The 23,748-nt window shown below is 49.1% G+C and overlaps 1 protein-coding gene across 1 annotated transcript; it reads left to right on the forward strand.

Annotated features, from left to right (window-relative positions):
* Positions 1-38: 38 nt before the first annotated feature.
* Positions 39-23,575, forward strand: FAM83C (family with sequence similarity 83 member C). Its single transcript, XM_008506300.2, has 4 exons — positions 39-593; positions 7,632-7,799; positions 11,166-11,290; positions 22,543-23,575. The coding sequence occupies exons 1-4, from the start codon at positions 39-41 to the stop codon at positions 23,483-23,485; spliced, it is 1,791 nt and encodes a 596-aa protein (XP_008504522.1). The 3' UTR covers positions 23,486-23,575.
* Positions 23,576-23,748: the final 173 nt, after the last annotated feature.

Below are 23,748 nucleotides of genomic sequence, written 5' to 3' on the forward strand. Positions count from 1 at the left end.
CGCTGGAGTGGTGCTCCTGGGCATCAACACCTCGGGTCATGTTCAACTACCTGGGAGCAGAGGTGAGACCCCAGTTCCACCGCAGCTATGGGGCCCAGCAAGGGGTGTCCGGGCCCCTGAGGAGCCGTCTGGAGCAGCTGAAGAAGCCGTGGTGGCGAGAACTCACCCCTCTGGTGCTGCAGCACAGCGAGACGGCCAGGCTGGCCATAGACGCCTTCCTGGAGCAGGGGGAACCCGGCTACCTGAGTGCCATCACTGAGGAACGGGAACTGCCTTTCCTCTCCAGCCTGGACATGGAGTACATCAGTCAGCAGAGGAACCAAAGCCTTCCAGATCCCAGTGCAACGAAAGACAAAGAGGCTGAGCCTGGCGACGAGGACCCTGCGGACAGGGCCTCCCTCGACTCCGAGCTGACGTCCGGCACCTACTTTCCTCTCATGTCTGACGTGCACCCTCCAGAGCTGGAGCTGGGGTGGCCGGGGATACCCCTCCTGACGGTCACTGGCCAGACTCAAGCCACTGTCATTTTCCAAAGGAACAAAGCCAACAGCATCAAGGATTTGCTGCGGTCCCTGATCAGCCGGGCGCGGATGGTAGGTACAGAGCTCTGGTGATGTCCCACACAGGGACACCCCGCTCTCCACCCTCCTGAGGTCGTTGCTATTCCTCTAGCAGATCTCTAACTCTTCCTGCACCTTTTTTTTCCGAAATCTCTTTCCACCTGGGATTTGGTGCCCATTGAGGGCTCTGTAGCTGTCCAGGAGCCTGGAGCCAGCGTGTGGCTGTCCCCAGGTCCCCTGCCAGGTTGTCCCTCCCCAGGGACATCGTGTTAAGCAGGACAAGAGGAAACCTCTGGTGAGTTGTTGTGGGAGAACGTAGGGCCTGAGTAAATCAGTGGGGCTGAAAAGCCCTGCCCGTGGTATGGAGTTAAGTCAGAATACATCAGCACATCCTCTAGACTCGGTGTCTGCCTCTCTGAGCTTCAGATCCACCCGTTTGGTCCCATCACCCAGTTTTGGGTGGGTAGAGGTTGCCAGCCCTTGGATCTCATAAAATCCAGGTGATTACAACAGTGTCTTGCCAAGCCCTGTCCTGCTGTGCACTTACTCACTAAATCATGCTCCTTCTTGTTTATTTTTGCTTTGCCCCTATGCTGTGGCAGTATCTCAGACACGTTTTCAGCTCTTACTGACTTTTTCCTCTTTATGGATCTTTTCATCTGTTCCGTGTTCAATTCTTTTGTAGTATTTCATTTCAGTGGGTTGGCAACTCTGAGTAAACTTTTGGTGCAAAGTACACTTCTAACCACACAGCTTCTGTGCAATGTCTCCTATCACTCCAGCAGTTCCTTGTTTAACTCCACAGTCACACCCTAAATTCATTACCTCCCAGTGCAGAAGGTGGGAGATGGAGCTTTGCTGAGCCTGCTCTGGCTGTGCCAGGCACAGGAGCAAGTCCCAGCCAGGCTGAGCAAAGCCTCAGCTGCTGTCACCACCAAACCAAACTGTGTTGTCCCCAGCTGGGGCCATGCAGCAGCTCAGATTGCTGGGCAGCCTCATAACATCATCCAGTAGCCACATAGCAATGAAATCTGGGTATAATAGGAGGTAAATGGGGTTTTGGGTTTTTTTTATTCCAAAAGACTTTTAGGAATGTTTTGCCATGTCAGCTACTGCTCAGTTGTAAGCAGCCCTTGCTTAACACCTGAACTTCTACTGCACCTTTGCAGACAAAATACAGGAAGTAGGTGACAAAAAGTTTTGTTTGTCCTTGCAGGGAGCTGATGTATGATATTTTAAATGATCTGAGAAGTCCTGTGGCACTTGTCACAGCCCTTCCAGCAACAGGGATTAAGACATAGTCACCACAGAAAGGCACAAAGTAAATGGCTGCCAAGAAGTGTCCCCTTGTCATTTGGCAGCTGTCCCAGATCTCTGATCATATTATGATCCTTTAAACCACATGAAAACCAACTTGCTGCTTTCTCAGGTCACAGGAACTTCTCTCTTGCTGGGAGGAGGCTGCCCAGGCAGTTGGTGCTTTATTGTACTTTTAAGTGCAGTTTGAGCTTTTTACTTTTTTTTTTACTTTGCTTCTAAAAGCCCTGACAATGTCCAGACAGTTCCAGTGAGGGATTTTCATAGAGACTCTTTGTGAAATGTGAGAATGAGATTTCAGCCACCTTACTGGTTGTTGCTGGTGTTTTACTGGCTTCTGTGTTAGGAGCCCTGGCCAGTGCTTCCCGTGATTAACTCTGTGATTGATGGCAGTGCCAGCTCACTCAACCCCACTTACACAGCTTTAAGCTACTGACTCATTTTCCCCAACAAACCAGCCAGAAGGATGTTACCTGTGTGTCTTTTAGTGACAAAAGAGCAACCAGATGTAAAAACATCTTTTGCTGGGAGTGCAGAGAACCACTTCCTTTTTTGCTTTTCGGATATTTTCTCCATTGGACTTTAAGCTCCTGTCACACATCCCTCCCCTGGAGGGCTTCTCCTCTTGGGCACCTGCAGCTGACAGAGAAGGGGATGCAGTGCTGGGGAGGATGTGGGACAGATGCTGAGATCCCTGAGTGCTTTTCCTGGTTCCTGTAGGAGGAAGGTGTGTTTCTTGCAATGCTGTTTACTGCTTCCTTCTGCACAGTCACACAGAACAGCACCAGCTGTCATATTTTGCAGCAGCACATTGGTAGTGACAAAGCAGCAGAAAGGACATTGGGTTTTACTTTGCTGCTTTTGCTGCTGTGGTTTGTCTTTCTCCTTGGCTGTATTTAACCATCTGGCTTTGAAGATGCATTTTCAGAGTTGAGCTTTTCTCCTCGCAGACATAAGCAGATGCAGCACAGCCACACCTTAGCCTGCATTTGATAATCCTATTACAGTTTTACTTTTGTTGGATGGGGCCCAATCCATTTTGAGCTGTCCACACTGCTTCTTTCTCCCTTCTCGTACAGCTCTGTGTCTGCTTCTCCGTGCAAAGGCAGAAGGGTCCCTGGTGGTCCCCCAGGGTAGCAATGTGGTGCTTCTGGTGACAACCCTACAGTAATGACCAAGCCACACTGCTATTGGCAAATACCAGTCAGACCAGTTGTGCTGGCTGGAAACAGACAGATGGCAACCCCAGTGGGGTGCTGGTAACTGCTCTACTTCCCCGAGTGATAAGTGTGGTAACTGCTGAATGGTGAGTTTCCAGAAGTGGATTTAGGAATTTCATTATTTAAGCCTACAAAGGCAAGGGGTGAATTTTCTCGAGTCTGTGGGGCAGCTCTGTCTTTGCAGCCTCCTGACCTTGCCAAGGCTCTGCCTTGGGCTCAGGGCTGAGATCAGCACAGTGAGGAACAGGGATGCTCTGAGTCAGCCTCAGCCTTGCAGCTCCCACCACTGGAACCAAGGGGCTGGAGGCAGTGGGCAGAACATCCCTTGGGTTTGTAAAGGCAGCTTGGCTGAAATGCCCAAGGCTTTTATATGTGAGCCATGAGCTGCCAGGAGCCTGAGTTGGGGATGGTGCTGAGGTACCCAACTCCCACTGCTTTGTATAGAGCTGCTGGAGATTATCTCTGAGGCTTTAGACCTCACTTTAGACCCCACGGTTTCAAGGGAAGACTTTCAGGATCTTCTTGGCTCTGGGGTTGAGCTGATATTATTTATAAGATAAGGTGTTCTGAGTGGTCCTTAGGGTTGTCCTGTGGTGTAACCTGCTCAGGATGAGCAGCCTCACCTTGGGCACCTGCATCTCCACCACGTGAGGCTGTGGTGGGGTAGAACCACCTGTCCCCTCCTTTGTATGGGAGGGGATGCTCCTTGCTGCCCAGGGGAATGCCAGCCTTCCCACCTGGCATCTGGGTGCTTTCCAGCACCACCAGGAGCATCTCCACCCAAATTCCTCCTGAGGAGGGATCACAAGTGAGGAGGCTGTGAATGGAGCCAGGGTGAGCTCCTGGTGCCAAGGAAAACCTGAGTCTGCCCCTCTCTGAGGGCTCCTCCCAGCTGTCCCACTGCCTGGGGCTGAGCCAGAGCCCTGCCATGAGGCTGCCAGGAGACACCAAGGTGCCACCAGTGACTCTGTGCCATGTGCTGCCACAGCACTGCCTGCTCAGCACCATCCTTCTCATAGCACTGTGGGATCACTCTGCTGCTCTGGGAGCAAACAACAGCCCCAAACTCTGCCAGAGCCCATGAGCATGGGTAGAGAAATGCAAAATGGTGTGGACCTTCTGTGCCTCAACCTCTGGGGCCTGGAGACAGAGAAGCATTGGTCTCTCCTGGCTCCAGCATATTGACTTCCCAAGCCAAGTTTAGATTGTCTCCAAAGCCAATCCTGCCTCTAGACCTAAGCCTGAGATGAGCTGGAATATAGTGAGGCAAGTGTGGCTGAGAGGGACTTAACACAGGCCTTGCACAGGGTTTGGGATGTGGCTTTTTCCTTGATGTTTCCTTGGAGCATGGGTGGCCCATGGGAGTCTCTTGGCTGAATTCCCTTTGGTCTTAGCCCAAAGGCCAAGTGCAAAGATCCAGGGAAGTCCTTTTCTGGAGGGGTCCCTAATGCTGATAGCCCAGCAGCAATGTCCATTTGGGAAGCTGAAGATGTTTCTCACAGCTTTCAGAGCTCCTCCAGGGCTGACTCTGCTGTCCATGCCAGAGGGACACATTTCAGGAGCAGGGAAGAGTTTGCTAGAGCCTCATAAATCTCCTGGGAAGGGAACAGGAACACCAGAGGGGCTGCAGAAGAGGTGTCCTTCAGAGGCAGACTCTGCAGACTCTCTCCCAGGACCAGGGGGAGAGGGTGGACAGAGTGGGAAGGATTTTTAGGTCTTGTGTCTCACATGGATGTCTGGCATCACACCAGCACCCAGGAAGGTCTCTCCCTAAACCCTGGGGCTGGGGTGGGCTTTGGGCCTGGGGTCTTCTGTAAGATATTGAGGACAGTGTGCAAGGCATGGTCACAGAGATGGTCTCTGGGGACAAATCAGATAAAGCAGGAAATCTTGTCCTGCTGGAAAAGGAATAAATCCCTAAGGGAGCAGGAGCAACCCTGAAGCACTGCTGTCCTCCTCTGCCCTGTCCTGGGGCCAGGGGCTCCCATGGGGTGAGCAGGCAGAGGGGAAGCAGCTTGGCAAGGAAAGAGAGGGCAGGAGAGCAGGGGGAAGCTCTGCCCATGGCTGCTGCCTTACTCAGCACCTCGGCCATGAGTGTGAGCCTGGGAAGAGGCATTTCATGAACAAACAGAGAGTAGAAGAGCCACGGGGCACGGGCAGTGTGAGCAGAGGGATGAGTATGTCCCCACATCCCAGGACACTGACACCTGGTCCTCCCTGGAGCTATTCCAGGTCAGAACTGGGGATGTGATTCAGCCTGTTCCTAGTGGAAGCTGGAACCACTTTTACACCTCCAGCCCGAGCTCTTCCTCCTCATCCCACTGTGTGGGGAGCAGGAGGGCAGAGCAGAGCTGCCCCTGCATGGATGGCTCCATGGGAGAACTGGAGTCAGGGCTGTGCTCTGTCTATCACAGTTCCTTAGTACAGCTGTGACCAGTTTCACTCCTTGCTGCTTGCCTATGGTACTCTCCCTAAAACTCTGATCTAACATGCCATGCAAAATGCTGCCAACCTGGAAGGAAAAGCAACAGACAGATTTCTTAATCCCAAAAGAAAGGATGAAAGGATAATTCACATGGGCAAGAATAAAAAAGCAGCACAGATGGAGGAGAACAGGACACCTGAGCAATTAAAAAACTTTATTACTAAAAGAAAAATAAAACCCCTTCAAAATAAAACCTTTTTGGGAAGAAGTTTCTCCTTCCTCAGAGGTGACAGGAGGTGTGTGGGAACAGCATTCCCACCTCCTCCCAAGGTGCACGATGAGCAGAACAAACTGCCCTGCATCTTGTGTCTGAGGTGGAGTGCAGGGTTGGCCATTGGAACTTCCCTCCAAAGCTCAGTGCTTTTTGGGGCATCTTTGGGAATTCTCTGCCAGGTGCAGAACTCAAGCTCAGAGTCATGTACACAACTTACACGTAGGAGTTGCCTCATTTACTGTTAAGAAATGGGAAAGTCTGGGGCTGAAGTACTTGGTCAGTCATCCCATTATTTTTTCAGCTTTTGAAATGAAGTTGGCCTGTAGGTAAATCCTCCACTGCTTTGCCTTTTTCAGCCCCAACATGTTGGCAGCTTTCCTGAGTCCCAAGTGCCAAATGATGGTTCAAGGTCTCAGTCACCAGGCTGCTCTGCAAGCACCCTGAGGTGAGGTGTGTCTGGGCTGACAAATCACCCAGCTCAGCAAGTGCTCCCCTGCCTGTTCCTCCTCCAAAGGTCTTCTTGGTTCCTGTCCCTGACAGCCAACAGATGGATCCCAGCAGTCTCCTCCTAATCCAAATAATGACTGCCTTGCTGCTGTCTGCTGGCAGCTTTACTCAGTGGGGACCAGTGGAGCATCTTCTCCAGTCACATCTCACTCTATTTATGATTAAATTCCCTTAATCACTTGCTCTGCTTGTGGGTCATCCTGTACTTGGAATTTTCTAGTTCTGTTCAACTCGCTTCTAGCAGGCACTTGTCATGACCTACTTTCCATTTTCTGTATGTTCCTTTCAGAGTTTTTGAGAACTAATTTAGCCCAGATGGTCTGTTGCCTCCCATCCCATCTCCATGGGTTGCTACGAACTTCTTCAATCTTGTTTAAAAATCTGGCAGTTCTCTTTAAAATCAGGTTCCTTTTTAAAACTCCTGCCTTGTGGTCCTTGTGTCTTGCAAGTCTTCAGTTTATTGAGGCAGGTTTTGTTGCCTGTGGATTTTTGAAATGCTGTTAGTGTTGTTCCTTCCTCCTGCTGCTGGGTTTCCTCACTGTCCCTTGCACCCTGGGCTGCCAGCAGGGAGAGGATCTGCCCAAACACATTATTCTACAATCTTGTCTTGTTGCTTCTAGGATGGAACAAGGAGATGTACAAACTTAATCAAGTTACCTCCTCTCTTATCTGGCAGTGTGTTCTTCCTGAGGAAAAAAAAAAAAAAAAAAAAAAGATACTTCTTCATATTAATAAGAAGTATCCTCTATAAAGCTAATCATCTACCAAAGCTGGTTATCTATGGACTCACTCATACCTATAGGATAATTATTTTGGTCAATCCCAGCTCTTCTGTTTCTCTACTGTATTTCTGGCATATTTTCTTAAGGCAATGCATACTTGTTGCATCCATGATGGAATGGTCTCCCAAGGGAAGTTGTGGATTCCCCCACTTTGGAAAGTTTGAAGTCTCAGCTCAATAGGGTGCTGAGATATCTCACATAAATAATAATATTAGAAGGGTTGGACCAGGGGATCCTTGAGCTCCCTTCCAACCTGACATTCTGTGGCTCTATGATATTCAGGTTTTGGGCCCTTTCAGCTGTTTCTTTCTGTGAATGACAGATGGGACAGGAGGTGGCTGGGTGGGGAATGTGTTCATGCTTAATAAAAGCAATTTTATCTGCCATGGTGGGGTAAGGGCTCTTAAAAACAAAGGTCCAGAAGCAACTTCCACTCATGTGGCCACAGCTTCTCCTAAGTCATAGTCTGAAGAACAATTTACTTGGGCATGAGGTCTCAACAGTCTCTTGGTTTCCCCCCCTCCCCATCTCTTTTCTCCTGGCTAGGTGATAGCAATTGTGATGGATCTGTTTACAGACATGGAACTCCTCTGTGACCTGCTGGAGGCCTCGAGCAGGAGGCACGTCCCTGTCTACCTGATCCTGGATGAAGAGTACTTGAAACATTTCATGGAAATGTGCAATAAAATGGCTCTTACTCAGGACAACTTACCAGTAAGTTTTCAGTCACTGAATATGATAAAGAGGTCTGGGAATCGATAAAAACTGTGCACCCTTTGCCCTGTTCTCTCTGCCTGGTCCCTAGCACCTAATCCTTCTCCCCCTGTCCCAGGCTATGAGACCTCTTTGGGCCAGGAAACCAAGATCTGTCTGGAAGCACAGGGGAAGGAGTGGAGGAGCCTCTTTGTCCCATAACTTGGTGTTTTGTCCTCATTTTAGTTTTACACACAAGAAGTGTGAGGTGAAGGTCAGTAAGCTGCAGTTCAGGACTTTGCTGGGCTGGTGCAGGTGGGCAGGCAGAGGGAGAGCAGAAACCTCACCTGGGTCTGCACCTCATGGATCCCTGTCTCCTCATGCCCCTGCTGGAGGACATAAAGTGATAAGACATAAATTGCTAACAGTTCAGATCTCTGAGTTCAGTTTAGAGCAGAGCTGCTGTGGTGCAGGGTGGGGAAGGGGAGCACTGAGTCCCCTCAGATGTCCTGATGCCAAACCTGGGTGTCCCTCAAGCCCCAGCCCTGCCTCAATGTGAAACCACACCAGAAATCTCCTGGTGAGATCTGCTTACCTTCCAGAGATGTCCACCTCTCCTTGCTGGTCCTGATGTCACATCTGGTGCTTGCATGGCTAATGAGCAGTTCCCTGCCCATCCAGTGACTCAGTGCCAGGGCTGGTGACAAACGTCTCCTCTGCTGAGGCACCTCAAGCACTGTGCTGATGGTCATGCTTGATCCTCACATCGAGGGGGGATGAGTGTACACATTTTATTCCTGGCTCTGAGCTGCTACAGGATGTGGTGGCAAACCTCCATTTGGAATAATTGGTGACAATCTGGGGCTTAATGGGGAATTTGGGGCAATGGCCCCTCCAGCACCTTACTTTGAAGAAGATTGTCTGAGCCTGCTGGCACCCAGTCCTGGTGCTGAACCCCAGCACATCCCCAGTGCTGCAGCAGTTACAGCAGAAAACTTCACTGTTGGTTTTTGTTTTTTTTTCAAATTGCTGTCTGCTGGACCTGAACCCACAAGCAGAGTGGCACCAGGCAGTCTGGCTTTCCCGAGAGACTCCAGGATTCTCATCTCATTGCACAATCCAGGGCCTGGATGGCCAAGAGGAAGGAGATGGAAAAAAATGAGCCAGATCTCAGAATCACCCAGCCTTGGAAAGGACAGAGGGAGTGAAGAAATACTCTGGTGATATCCATTACCTGAAGTTGTTTTAACTTCCTGGGGGTGGGACAGATGGGGAGTGGATGAAGCTCCTCCCAGTGAGAAATGGTGTCACTGAAACCTCAGCACTGGAAGAAGAACATCCCAGTGCTGACTGGGAACAGCATTAGGTCAACACTCCTCAAGGATCCAGTGGATCTTGTTCTGTATCAGCAACTTGTGGTGGCATTTCAGAGTATCTCAGGTTCATGGAAGTTAGCAGAGGCCTCAGGAAGTCACTTAAGTCCAAGCTCGTGTCCAAGAGGTCACCTGTGAGGTCAGACGTGGCCGCTCAGGGCCATCTGCAAGCATGGAGACTGCACCAGCTCTCTGGGTAACTTTCAATGCACAGCTGCCCTTCTGGGGAAAAAGTTTCTCCCTCCTCAGAGGACATCTTCTGGGACACAAGAAGGCACCAAGTGAGAGCTGCAGTGCAAAGATTGTCAAGTTTCAGCTCTGCCCCTGTTAAAAGTTTCCACCAACTCAAGAGAAGACTGGACAAAGACTTGGAGGAGAACTCCAGGGGGAATTCTCACTAAGCCAAAGCACAAGAGGCTCGGGCTCCTCTGGTGAGAAACCAGAGTCAGCAGCAAGGTCAGGGGCAGCCCCATCAGTGCCTTCCTCTCATTGCCCTCTGTGAAGGACAGAGTGCTGGGACAGAGGGACCCCAGGCTGGACGAGATCTCCTCCTGCTTCCTGAGAAACCCTGCGGGCAATGCTCCTCCTGGGGTGGGTGGGCAGTGACATGGGAGCTGGAGCATTCCCACCCTGCTGCCTCCCCAGCAGATGCTCTTGGGGACACCACGTCCTGCCCAGGGGACCCAGGGCAGAGGAAATCCATCAGGAATGGAGTCACCTGTGGCAGGGTGCTTGCCTGATGCTCCTCACCCCTGGGGCACAACTTGAACCTTAGGTGAGGCCAGAGGTGGCCTGGGGAGCTGATGGGAGGAGAGGACACAGCCCTGGCCAGGAGCAGATCCTGGAGGGCTGGCAGGGGGCTGGGTCTGCACCCTATGGGGAGCATCTCTGGGATAATCCCAACTGTTCCTCCTTGTGCTTTCCCTGCAGCCTGGGCTGTCAGAAACTGCTGTCTCTGGCCAGAAATCTCCTGCAGCCCCCTCTAGGACAGCCCCAGGCATCTCCCACCTCCCCAGGAGACGGGACCACAGTGGCTTGTGCAGCCTTCCCAGCTGCCATGGGTCTCTGTCCCCTCTGGGGCTGCTGCTAAGCAGGGGTGAGCAGCCCCCAAAGGGACCTTCCTGGCCCAAAGCAGGTGGTGACAGCATGGCACAGGTCCTGGTGACAGGGGAGATGTCCTGGAGGGGCAGTGGGGGATGCTCTGGGCAGCCTGGGTGCAGCCTTAGGGGTGGTTTTTCTGTACAAGATGTTTTGTTTGGCTCTGGATCAGACAGACCAGGCCAGCAATGGTTTCCAGTGACTGTTCCTCTCTTCTGCCTTCCCCAGCTGAGGTGCAAATAACTTTTCTTATGGGTAAAACCCTCATGTTGCAAAAAAGGCTCCTGATGGGCCCTTATTTCCCATTTTGCACTGAGCAGTTGGTTTGAAAGGCCAAAGCCATCAGAGAAGGTCTTTGCAGTCTTTAGAACAGATGAGATCAGTTCTGTTTCATCTGAGCACAGCAGCTGAAAATGTTGAGCATTTGAAAATTCACTGATAAAAGCAATTTCTTACAGTGCAGTTATAGCTCTCTGCAAACCTTTTTTATTCAGCAGTATTCTGGTTTCAAGAAGCCTGTCACTGGATATAATCAGAAAAGCACATGCAATTAGAAACTGGTGAGTTGTTAAGGGTCAAAACTTCAACGAGTGTGGTTAGTTGAATATTATCAGTAACCTGGAAGAAACCATCCAGTCTTACATACCCCACAAAGGATCTGTAGGCTCATAGGATTCTCCAATTTTTTTTCAAACCAGCATTTGTACCTCAGTGCAGCTTGTTAATACCTGCTGGCATTTTTACCTTGGAGAAGCAGAGAGTCTGACAAAATATTTGTTACACAGAAACCAGGAAATACTTCATGCCTTTCTACCCCCAGAACTCCTGCTTGAGGGTGTCCATCAGTGCTGCAGGAGGGAAGAGCTTTGGTTTAGTTAAATACCTGTCCTCACAGCTTGGCTTGCTTTGGTTTCAGAACATGCGTGTGAGATGTCTGAGTGGAGACACATACTACAGCAAAGCAGGCAAGAAATTTGCAGGCCAAGTTCTGGAGAAGTTTGTCCTGATTGATTGTGACCAAGTTCTTGCTGGAACATATAGGTAAGGAAAAAATAGCAATGACTGTGGCTGAGACTGGGGACACTGAGAAAATATTAATTACCAAAGTATGGAATAATGTAGAGCTTTTTTGTCTCCATTATGATGATTCACTGCTTTTCCTCTTTGTTTCCCCTTATAAATGTCAGGTTTAATTTTGGTGCTTTACCCCCTTCTGCTCCATTCTCTGGTTAGCTTTGCTTTTTGTTCAGAGACCATTAATTGCTTGCTTGCCACCACCACTACTGCCTGGACACATCTCTCTGAGTACTGCTTCATCTCTTAAAAATGTAAAAAATGTTCTGCCAGGTGAGATGACTCTGCCTAGCCTAGAGTCTCTCTCCAGCTGATGCTGTTTAGGGAGAGCAGCCCAAACTGGGACCTGTGCTCCACCCCTTGGCCCCTGCAGCATTCCCAGGCCTTGCCTACATCCCTGCCTGCTCCTTCAGCTCCTGCTCTGCTCCCCTTGGCCACGAATCTGCCTGAACTCGTTGTCTTTTCCAAACCAACCCTCTCCTAATTCAGTGAAGTGCCCCTGGTTCTGGTGCTGCAGACCCAAGCAGCTGCCCCACTCTCAGTCTGCATCTTCCCCATTTTCCAAGCCTCCAACTTCTCCACCTTCCCTGCCCTTTTCTTATACCTTGGCCTTTTCAGCCTCTCCTCATACAGCTGCTGCATCTCCTCCATACTTTTCATTCTCTTTCTCTAACCTGTGTTATTCTTGAGCCCAGAACAGCCCCTGTGGGCAACATTCATTGGATTTTTTAGCTGCCACTGCACCCTGAGCTGGTGGTTTCAGAGAACAGGTGATGCTAATTCCAAGCTCATTCCTGACTTGTTCCAGGTTCAGCATCAGAAAGGCCTGATCCTGATGATTTTTCCCTATGGGAAAAAATTGTTAAATTTTTAAATTATTCAAATTATTTTCCTACACTGAAGTTCATCTGCCACTTATTTGTCCACTTGCTCAGTCCTCTGAGGTCCTCAGTGAGGTATCCAAACACCTGAATGAACTGAGGATCCTCTGCAAACCTGGGGATTTCATTACACCCCCCCATGCCTGGTGTCACTTGTAGGATGACCCCAGGCTCTGGGGCCATGCTGGTGACTCCTCCCTGTGCTGAAAAATGACCACTGAGCCCTCCCCTTTGCATCCTTTGCTTCCAACAGCTCTCAGTCCATAACAAGACCTTTCCTCCATGCTCATGGTGACTTAGCTGCTCAAAAGCCTTCAGTGCAGAACCTTGTCAGGGGCTGTTTGAAAACCCCCCAAAAATATCTAGCTGGCTGCTCCCTGTATCCATGTGCTTCCTGGCTCCCTCACCAAGATCCATCAGGTCTGTGAGACAGGGCTTGAGCTTTTGCCAAGAAGCTGTGCTTCTCCATGCCATCAGTAACCCTGTTCTTCCCACTCTGCCATGTCCCAGCCTGGAGGTCAACTTCTCTGGTACCTGGTCCACAAGATGACATCCAGAGCCCTCTCTGTAACTGGGATCATACTGGAAATCTCCAAGTCCTCAGCAAAGCAGTCTTTGTGGTGGCCCTGGTACACAGGAGTGAAAGACATCTCAGTGTCACCAGCATTAGCAATAAGCAAAGAATTCACTGAGGTCCCCAGCCATGGTCTTGCCATCTCTGAATGTCCCTTTGAAGCCACAGGGGTGAAATAATCCCTCTAACTTCTGAACTGCCAGTCCAGCATCTCTGAACAACCTCAGAGCTGTAGACATCTTTCAGGGTGCTCCTTTCAACCCTTTTTGAGTAATTGCTGCATTTTTACCTAGTTACTTTTCTTGAAATTGAATATCCACGTGCTGTATTTATTTAGATTGCTCTCTCCTGCTACAGAGTTACAATTGTGTTGTGAGCATTATTACAAATGGGCTTTTCCACTTCTACCTCGTGAACCAAGTCTTGTGCATCATTCCAGACCACATCCTGAATAGCATCTTTTCTTGTGGTTCAAAACAATTTAAACTAGTTAAGCAATCATTTCTTGCTTCCAAAAAGTTTTTCTCCACAGCTCATCCCAGTGAAGCATTTCCCTAGTATGTACCTGGCTGGATGAAATCTCCCACTATTACTCCTGGTCCTAAATTTGCAGCTTCTGTACCCTGAGTTAACGTTGCCTGATCTGAGCAGGGGGTTTGGTACTGTTCTTGCACCAGATTTTTATTACCAGATTCTGAGTTTTCCACCTCCAGCTCTTTCCCACAGTATTTTCATGCTGTTGAGCATCATGTGTCCAGAGGCTATGAGGCTGGGGAAGGGTTTAGAGGGAAAAGCTGCATGGGGAGCAGGTAAAGGCACTTGGTCTGCTCAGCCTGGAGAGGAGGAGACTGAGGAGAGACCTCATCCCAGCTCCCTGCTTCCTCAGCAGGGAAGGAGCAGGAGCAGGCACTGACAAGTGACAACAGGACCCAAGGGAATGGCAGGAAGCTGTGCTGGGGGAGGTCCAGGTTAGATATTAGGGAAGAGTTTTTCAGCTAGAGGGTGGCTGAGCAGTGGAACAGGATCCCCAGGGAAGCAGTTATGGCACCAAACCTGCCTGAGTTCAAGAAGTGTTTGGATGATGCTCTCAGGCACATGGAGTGATTCTGGGGGTGCCCTACAGAGGGACAGGAGTTGGACTTGATGACCCTGATGGGTCCCTTCCAACTCAGCAGATTCTGAGATTCTGTCATTCTGAGAGAGTTTTCAACAGTTTGAATTTACTGACATCAAGTTTTGCCCATCATTGTGTCACCCCATACCATGAGATCCTCTTGTGGCTTCTGGTTATCCAGTTTTCTTTTGACCCCTCACAATAATTTTGTCACAAGCTCTGACCTGGACTCTTTCTACCATTTTTCAGGACTTTCTGAGGATGTTGAGTAGCATCAACCCCAGCACAAAACTTGTGGGATTCTACTGGGTAAAAGAAAACCATTACTAGCATTTATATCCCACCTTTAATCAACAATTACACCTCAGGAAGACCTTCCCTTGTACCATGGCCACTTAATCTTTCTAAGAGTCCCTGCTCCATGAAATCTCTTTGAGAATTCAAGTATCAAACAGATAAAATGCATCTGTGTGCTTGCTGCCTGCTTCAAAGACCTGGAAGAGGCTTTTGAGGCATGGCTTCCTTCCACAAAAACATGCTGAGTCTTCAGCATTATGATTATAGTTATTTATGCATCTAATCATTTTACTCTCTATTTGCTTCTACCAGTTTGTTCAGTATGGAAATAAGAGTGGCTCGTTTGGAGTTTTCCAGGAGCCCTTTAAAAGGTTCACATTTACTGCTTTCCATTCCTCTGCTACTATGTTCAGTTTTAAATGATAGGTTATTCACTGGTTAATAACTGGGAAATTGCTGACTTCAGGTTTTCAAAGCTGTTTACTTTAATATTTCCCTTTAATGTTTCTTTTAACTGCAGTGACTTTTTGGATGTTTTAAAATGTTTTTATTTTTATAGGTACATTTTCTCTGAAACTCTAATATAGCATCTTTAAACACTCTTCATGCTGCCTCAAGCATTTAACCTTTTTGGTTACTCTTTTAGATTTCTTTTAATAGCATTCATCACTTTTCTCTTTTGAGTGTTACTATTGTGGGTTATTTGGGCCCTGAAAGAATCTTTGATATGGGTACATCATGGTTCTTCTTTTGCCCAGTGGTCTTTCTAAAGAACCTGTCTGAACTGGTAATGTTATTTCTCCTTTTGTTGGTTTTCTGGTTATTTTCTCCAAAAAGCACTCATTTTTAGTGTCTAAAAGGCAGTTTCTGCAGCTCTCCTGGCACTGGCTCCCATTCAGCATGGCTGTGGCTGAGTCTCCCCTTTTTCCTCTGCTTTCTGCTGAGTCTCTCAGCACCTCCTTCCCAGGGCAGATTTACCACCAGCACTCTGCTCAGAGAGTTCACAGCACCAAACTAATGCTCTGGTTTTCCTATTTAGGAGTAGAATTTTAATCCAACAGGAACATATTTCATTTGTTATATCATTTATCTTAGTTGACTCTTTTTCTTTAATACGTTGTGCCACCCCTATTATCCTCTGTGTGTCCTTTCTGTATCATTTCCACCTTTGCTGTTCCTTGATTTTCTTCCACCCAGAAAGTTTCTGAGGTGCCTCCTATGTCAGAACCATCCTTGCTGCTCAGGTATTTCACAACATCTCTCTGTTTCTGCATTCAGACAATTTATGTGTGCACATAAACACTTGTATCTGATCTGCTTTTTCATTACCTTCCACTTTTCTATACCTGGCTCTTTTTGTTCAGATGTTCTTCATCAATTCTGATTTCTTCCCTAAGTGCCATTGATTTCCATCCTGCCCTCAGATCCAAATGCAGTTTTCTTGCTTTTATTCCTAAGGCAAAGTGGGCAATCCCAGGGTGTGTGGCCTTCTGCAGATCCCAGCTTTGCCCCAGGTTCACTGGAAATCCTCCCTGTATCTCCTGCAGTGAATTCTGCAGCAGTCAGGTTTCATTTAGGCTCAGATGGAACCCAGCTTTCTTTAGAGTCACTCTATTCCTACTCTTTTCCACTGCCTTATGATTCTACCATCTTTTCCCTAACATAATTCCCATAACCATGTCCTGAAATGCTCTTTTACTTCTCTGTCCCCTTCTAAACATGGAAGAACAAGCATTTAAGGCTACCAGTAAAATCCTTTTTTAGCTTCCTACTTAGGTGCTTGTATTTTATTTACCCCTGAGACTCATCATCCTGTCTCTTTTGATGTGAATGGGACCTATAAAGACATTGAACAATGGCTTCTCCATAATGTTCCATCATTTAAATCCAAACACCTCTCCTGTCCTTCATCCCAGCAAGCTCACTCTTCATTCTTTGCTGCCACCCTGCCTGATCCTTGTGCCCTGGAGGGCAGCACCTTTGTGTTCCCTGACTCCTCAGTTCACCACCACTGTTCAGCACCTTCCAAGCACCTTGGTTTGTACAGCCTGGGACTGGTTACCCCACTGACCCCCAGCTGCCTCTTTTCCAGACTCCACATCTCCTGTTCCTCAGAGGGTTCAAGTCAAGTGAAAGGACTGCACATGTCACAGTGGAGTTCACATTTCCTTTTTGCCCCATACTAAGACCTGTGTTTTCCTAAAGACTTACTCTGACCCTCAGAGCTGCTGCCTACTCATTTTCCAGCTTATTTTTACACCCGATCACAACTGCCTGGAATGTATTTTCAGAACCTTTTTCAACCTCATGGTTCAACCTGTGCAATCCCTCTCTGTTGGGTATGATCTGGCAATTTAATGAGCATTACACTCTCCCATTATTTCAGCTGCTCATGAAGATATTGGACAGCACCAGAGCCAAGATGTTTGAACCCTCTGGAGTGCCCACACATCCTCCTGTGTTGGCAGTGAACCCAGGTGTCTTGTCTCTCCACATCTTCTCTTACAGAGGGTGTCTTCCTACTCTTTCCTATACTATTCCTGTATAGCAAGTGCCTGACTTCTTCAGCTGTAAGAAGTGACTTTTTCTCCTCAAATGCACCTTCAGTTATGCCCCAAATCCATTTTCAGTCTCTAGTCACATCTCTAGCCATCAGATTCTCTCTTCTTGGAGCCCTGGTGCAGTGTTACACCCATGCAGCACTATGAATGGTGACATTTTCATGCTGAACCCCACATGTTGGTACTGCTGGGCTCTATGCTGACATATTCCTGGATAGTTTTGTAAAAGCCCTTCTGATTTTCCATAATACTCTTGGCAAGCTGAACTCATTCTGCTATCTTGCTGCCTGTTGGTATGAATCAGGCATGGGTTTGGAGAGTTTTAATGGGAAGTTTGGAGAGTTTTCTAAATAATGGGAACGAAGCTCACTGCTCTTACCTTAAACTACTGTAGGCAAATTGCTTTAGACCCCTCCACTCTTGTGTATTTAAATATTTCCCTGTGTTTTCCACCTTTTACTCTATAGTTCCTCTAAACAAAGACAAGGAGAAAGCAGGGTTCATCTAGGGACATCTAGAAAAAGCAATAATCTAAAATCTTAACTATAGTTATATATCTCATTGCTGAGTACCATTCCAGGCACCAGAAGCAATAGTATGTTTGTTTGAGCACTTATTTAACATAATAATGAAGGATATGAAGATATTTAGTTATGCAGCAGATGAGAAGAGCCTGAGGGGCAATGGGGCTACAGCCAAACAGGCTCTTGAACAGGAAAACAAGAGTAAACATTTGCCAGGTTAGGCCTAGAGAAAAGAGGTGGTGTCAGCCTGAAAGGCAGTTCCAGGGCTGCTTGAGTTGCCTTCGAGGAGATTAAATTGCCCAGATCCAAATGGAAGAGGGGGGAAAAAGCCTGGGTGTGTGTCCAGCGTGGCCCAGAGAGCTGAGAGCTCACTGCTTGCTGTACATTTGGGAAAGAAACAGAAGATTTGGGGGTGAAGCTGAGAGGACAGCTGAAAAATGAGAGAAGAAAACTGAAGGGATTGCAAAAGCTCTGTGCCAGGCTCCAGCCCAGAGGATGAAAAAACTCAGGAGATGTTTGGTAATGGGCAGGCTTGAGGCTGGAGGGGGCTTGGGAAGGTCCTCATGGCTCAGGTATCCATGTCCCAGGTGAGAAGAGAGAACTTTTAGGGGAAAGTTGCAGATCTAACTTGATAGGAGTCACCTCAAGAAAGAAATTATAATTAAGCAGAAAGTGAGTGCTCAAGGAATGGAAAGCAAAGAGGGGGAAGGCCTCGGGTGTATAAATAGAAATCCAGAAGACAGAGACAAGGCTGCTCTAAGGAGGGATAAGACATCAGAGATAACTGAAAGGGTTATTGCCCAAATGAACTGAATACATTGCACTGCTCTTAGTCAAAACAAGGATGAAAAATGAGACGTGAAAATGGTGTCAAGTGCATTGGAAGAGATCTTAAAGAACTTACTGCAATAAAGTCAGAGTATTGTTATCTTATCAAAGAAAATGTAACCTGAAATTAAAGGTCTTAGTAAGGAGTGTTCTGTAGTGTCTGTGTTTAGCAAGCAGCAAAAATGACACAGGGACAGGCACACAGACAGGAATGGCCCTGACCAGCAAGGGGACAGGAAAGCAACAAAAATAATGCTCCAAGAAGCAAGAAAACGGCTGCAACTTGGTGTCTCTTGGTGTCTCACCAGCTGGGAGGAGCTGAAGCAGACAGGAGGTGTGGGGAAGAGCTGGGGGTCCCCTGCAGGGTCCTGCTGTAGAAAGGTCCCTGAGAACAGGAGCAGAACAGACCCGAGATGAAGCTTTGGGTGCTGCTCGGGGCCGGGGTGCTGGGCTGGGCTCCCTGATCCTGGAGGTGATGCTGGAACTGATGCTGGAACTCCATCTCCTGGCCAAAGCCTGAGCTGCATGGGCTGCTGGAGGCTCCTGCCCCGGGGCACCCATCCCATCCCATCCCATCCCATCCCATCCCATCCCATCCCATCCCAGGCTTCTGTCACTTGTGCCCCAGGGTGAACCAGAACTGGATATGGGATCCCTGTGGGCAGCAGTTTGTAATGAAACAAAAAAAAAATGGTGGGAATATCCTACTGCTTTTAGAAACCCCCAGGAACTTTTGGTGTCCCCAGCAAGGAGCTTCACAACTTCTCTGTGCAGTGAAGTCTTTCTTGGAGCTCTGACCTTAACTTCAGGCAATGCCTCATTTTCATACCAAAAGAGATCAGGCATGGCCACTCCCTGGCTGCTTCCCCCACCCCAGTCCTGGCCAGGAAAACCTTCATCAGAACTGGGAATGGTCCTGGCTGGCAGAGCCACCTGGTCCTGTCCTGGACTATGGCAAAGAGGAGGCCACCAGGAAAACCTTCATCAGAACTGGGAATGGTCCTGGCTGGCAGGGCCACCTGGTCCTGTCCTGGACTATGGCAAAGAGGAGGCCACCAGGGGCTTGGGTGGTTCCTCCCAGGGTGGCACAGAACGGGCAGGCCCACTGGACCAGCATGGGAAACTGGGACCCAGTGGTGCTGGGACTGGGGCAAGAGCCATAAGAGGAATGATCAGGAGGGAGAGGCAGGGGCCACAGGGGGGCTGCTGGGTGTGGGGCTGCTCCCTGGCAGGGGAAGGGATGGGGGTGTGGAGCAGGAGCTGCTGGGTGCCCCCACCTCCTGTCACTGCAAGGTCACTGCTTGGGTGAGAGGGTGAAGAGAGAAGGGGGGAGGGAGGGAAGGGAAAGCTGAGCCAGAGCTGCTGGGTGCCTGCTGCTGGGCTGAGGGTCCCTGGTGGGAGCTGTGGTGATGCCTTGATCACAGCTCAGCATCCCAGGGGTTGTGTCTGAGCCAGGATTCCTCCCAGCCAGAGCCAGGGGGATCAACACCACCACTTGCAGAGCTCTGTCTGGGTGAAGAGGCAGGGCTGGCAGTGTCCCCCAGGGCTGGCCAGGGTCTTCTCACAGCTCATGGGAAGATGTTCCCAGTGCCAAAGGTGCAGAGCTGTCCCTCAGAAGGACAGGGGAGCTTTGTGTGTCTGGAGCAGGGACAGGGCTGTGCACCCACCGTGCTGCCAGCAAGGTGGAAAGGAGCATTCCCAGGAGCCACTCCATGCCCCTGGGACAAGGTCAACACAGGCTACACAAAATCTCCCCTGTCTGGGCTCCTGGGTTTCTTCAAAGAACTCTTCCAGCTTTGTGAGAGATAACTTTCCTTTGTAAAAGCCACCTTTCCTATTAGACCAGATTTACCTCTATGGCCATTAATTGTATTCTTCAGAAGAGTCTCTCCTAATTTGTGCTGTGCAGCCATGAGACTTAATGGTCTGGAACATTAAAAAGATCATATCTCATTATCAACCTCCCACTCTTCTGATAACCAAGGCATTTCAAAGTGAGAGATAACACATCCTGGTGAGCAGCTGAGCTGTTTCATCCTTGCATTCCTTTGGTGCTCTTGGGTTAATGGTACCTGGCCCTGCCTGGTCCTGACAATTTGGGCCTTGCTGCTTTGTTGATGTTTTCTCATCTCTTCTACAAAGATCTCAACCTGAGCCTGCTCCTCCCTTATGTTGTGTAGAGGGTGGGTTCAGGGCAGTGCCCATCCCAGTTCTGACCACATGGACCAGGTGCTGTCCCACAGAGACCTCACTATTCTTTCTTATGCCTTTTGCAAGGTGTGATCCAAGTGTTTTGACAGCTGAGCTGTCTGCTCTCAATGGGATCTCTTTTGTCATTTGGCCATCACAGATATTTCTGGTTTGGTTTGGTTTGGTTTTTTCTCATGCCTCTCTGTGACTTGTCTGCATTTGCTCTGAGCCTCCAGTTTGGTATTTCTGGATACTCTTCATGCCACCCACAAAAGTTTTTCATTTTTTTTTTACTTCTTCATTCTTGCTTAATTCACCTGTTTTGTTATGAAACAGAAGAGTACTGCTCTAGTTTATGTTGCTCTTTGGGGGGTGTGAATGCTGAGTGTCAATACACTGCTTTCTTCAAAACAAGATTAGGAACCACCAGAGCTGCAGGAGCCAGGAGCTCTTCCCTGTGAAATGTTCCAAAGCCTTGTGCAGAAAGCATTGACAAGGTACCAGCATCTTGCCCTGAAATGACATTTAGCTGAGAATAATTGGGATTTCCCATTACAGTTCCTCTCCTGTAGTTTCTGTGATTCCCTCCTGCTCTTGTCAGAGTCAGGTTCTTGCTTTAGCAGCTGATCCAGCTTAGGCTGCTGCTTCTCTCTGTGGAGGCTCTGGTTTATTTGACACAACTGGTCTGCTAATCTGGTTGGACTCTAGCAAGAATAAATGAATTAGCTGATGATTGGGATGACCAGGAGCCTGGTGTAGCCTCCTCTGTAAAACAACCTTCTCTGTTTAATCTGGGAAAATGAGGATTAAGAGAGGTAATGAAGTTACAGTTCTGGCACAAACAACAGATAGGGTTAAACTGATAAGGAAAAGATGCAGAGTGGCAATTAGTGAAAGGTTTTCCCCAGCTGGGGCAAACCCAGATTAATTTTAAGAGGAACATCCCAAATCCCCAGAAATGATCCCAAGCCCTTGTACTGTGAGAGCAGTCCCTGGGCTGGCTGAACAAAGGCCACAGAAGGTTTAACCCCATGCATCCCAGAACTGGGTGCCAAGGGAAAGACAGAAAGGGTCTGGGGAATCTCCCAGCATTACTGATGGAGAGCATCAGCCCTTCTGTCCTGAGGAATTCCTGGAGGCTCTGGAACCCTCTGCTCAAGGCAGTGCCCAAGATTTCCCTTCACAGAATGGTTGAGGTGGGAAGGGACCTGTGAGGGTCACCCACCTGCCCCCACTGCAGGGACAGGGACAGGGACACCTTCTGCTTCTCCAGGCTGCTCAATCCCTGTCCAGCCCAGCACTGAACTGGGGCACTGACCATTCCTCACCCCCCACCAGCTCCTTCAGCTCTGTCCCACGTTGCAGAGATCAGAACCTGAGCTCCTGCTGGGCCAAGGGAAGGAGCAGGAGCCCAGGCACACCCCCTCCTCACCCCTGGGGAAGGTTTCTTGCTTCCCTGGGCTTCCCTGGAGCTCTGCAGCAGTGTCCCCATGTCCCACAGCAGCTCCAGGCAGCTGGGGCTCTGCCTGCTCCATACAAACCACATCCAGGGATACCCCTGCCCAGGCTGGGGGGTGGGGATGGGGAACTGGGACTGGCAAGAGGAAGGAGGGGAAGGAAAGGCCTGGAACTCACTGCTCTGCTTTTCAAGCAGGGACCTGTTGCTGCCAGGTGGGGGTTGGGCTCTTTGGCCAAACGACTTTCAACAAGACAAGAGGGCAGGGTCTCAAGTTGTGCCAGGGGAGGTTTAGGTTAGATATTAGAAAGAATTTCATACGGAAAGAGTGATCAGACACTGGAATGGGCTGCCCAGGGAAGTAGTGGATTCTCCGTGTCTGGAGATATTTAAAAAGAGACTGGATGTGGCACTGAGTGCCATGGTCTGGGAACCGCAACGGTGGTTCAAGGGTTGGACTTGATGATCTCTGAGGTCCCTTCCAACCCAGCCAATTCTATGATTCTACATCCCCCAGAGGGGGAGAGAATCCCTCTGATATTTTTTGTTTGTTGTTTATATTTTCATACAGCCCATCACATCCCCAAGCTGACATTAAATGACTGCTTTGGGGTTGTTCCTTTGTAATCAGGTAACAAGTCCATCCATCTTTCCATGTGACCTCAGACTGCAGGAAAGGTTTCAGTGACATCCACTGGGTAGCAATACATCACTCGAGTATTAAAATCAGTGCTGGGGGGCTTGGCACTCTGTGAATTAACATTACGTGTGTGGTTTTTCTCTCTTTTTTTCAGTTTCACCTGGCTTTGCAGCCAAGTCCACACTGGCCTGGTGACCCACTTCCGTGGGCAGATTGTTGCAGAGTTTGAGAAGGAATTTCGGTATTTGTATGCAGAGTCCAGAGCAGTGACCAACTTCTGTGTGCCAGACCCTGGGACATCTCCCTCCTCTCACAATACCTCAAAAGTTGACAGTTACCTTTTAAAACCCTCACAGGCCAACGATGCTGAAACCTCAAGCCCTTCCAGCAGCCTTTCCAATGTAAGCATCAGAAGCATCAAGATGTCTCCCTATATGAAAAGCTCCAGCTGCAATCTGCACCAGGAAAAGCAGGATTCAGGCTCTGACTCTGGTACTAAGAAGGGGAATGAAGACTCAGCTCTGAAACCCACTTGCCCCAAGCAGCAAGGAGAACCCCCAGACTCACTGAACAGCTCTCCAAACAGATCCACCCCAGCCTTGTATCAGAAACCAAATCTCATGACAGCAAGGATATTCCTGCAGCCCGAGCCTTCCCCTGCCCCGAGCTCCCCCAGACCTGGTTATCAAGGGGACAGCAAAGCCAACAGCAGCCACTGCTCCCCCCTGGCACAGGAGCAGCCACTGCTCTCCCTGTCTGAGGGTGCCAGCAGCAATGGGACAAGCCTGAAGCAGAAAGGGGCAACTGCAACCTCTGGGGAACCAACAGCAGAACCTGACAACGCTTTTTATGGGATGGAAAAAAGACAGAGTCCTGGGGAAGGAAAACTGGAGCTGCTGGCCCCGTACAGCCAGCTGAAACGGGAGAGGAAGCCCGTGGTGCCTTGCTATGATAAACTCCCCGAGGACATCCTGATGGCAAAGAACAGTGCCTATGGGGCTGAGAAAAGGATGACTCTGGGGCACAGCAAGCTGGATCTGATCACCAAGTACAACAAGTTGAAATCCAAACACGTACACAGCCGGTTCGAGCTCTGACCTGGGCCTTCATCCGTCCTCTGGGATGATTTCCAAGTGGTTGCTTTTCCCCACCAAGCCCAGTCATCTCGGGGGCTTAAAATCAAAATGTGGGTGGCAAACTGTTCCTATTAAAAGATGTCTGTGCTCTTTCTGGTAGCTGCAGGTGCCTGATTCAGATGAGGTTGAGCAACATTTTCAGCCTGCAAGATCACAGCAGGAGAGAACACAGTAAACACAACCCACACTGCTGTGTTCTTCTTACCCTTTGGGAGGAGAACCAT

This window comes from Calypte anna, chromosome 20, assembly GCF_003957555.1.
Source record: "Calypte anna isolate BGI_N300 chromosome 20, bCalAnn1_v1.p, whole genome shotgun sequence".
Classification (NCBI taxonomy): domain Eukaryota; kingdom Metazoa; phylum Chordata; class Aves; order Apodiformes; family Trochilidae; genus Calypte; species Calypte anna.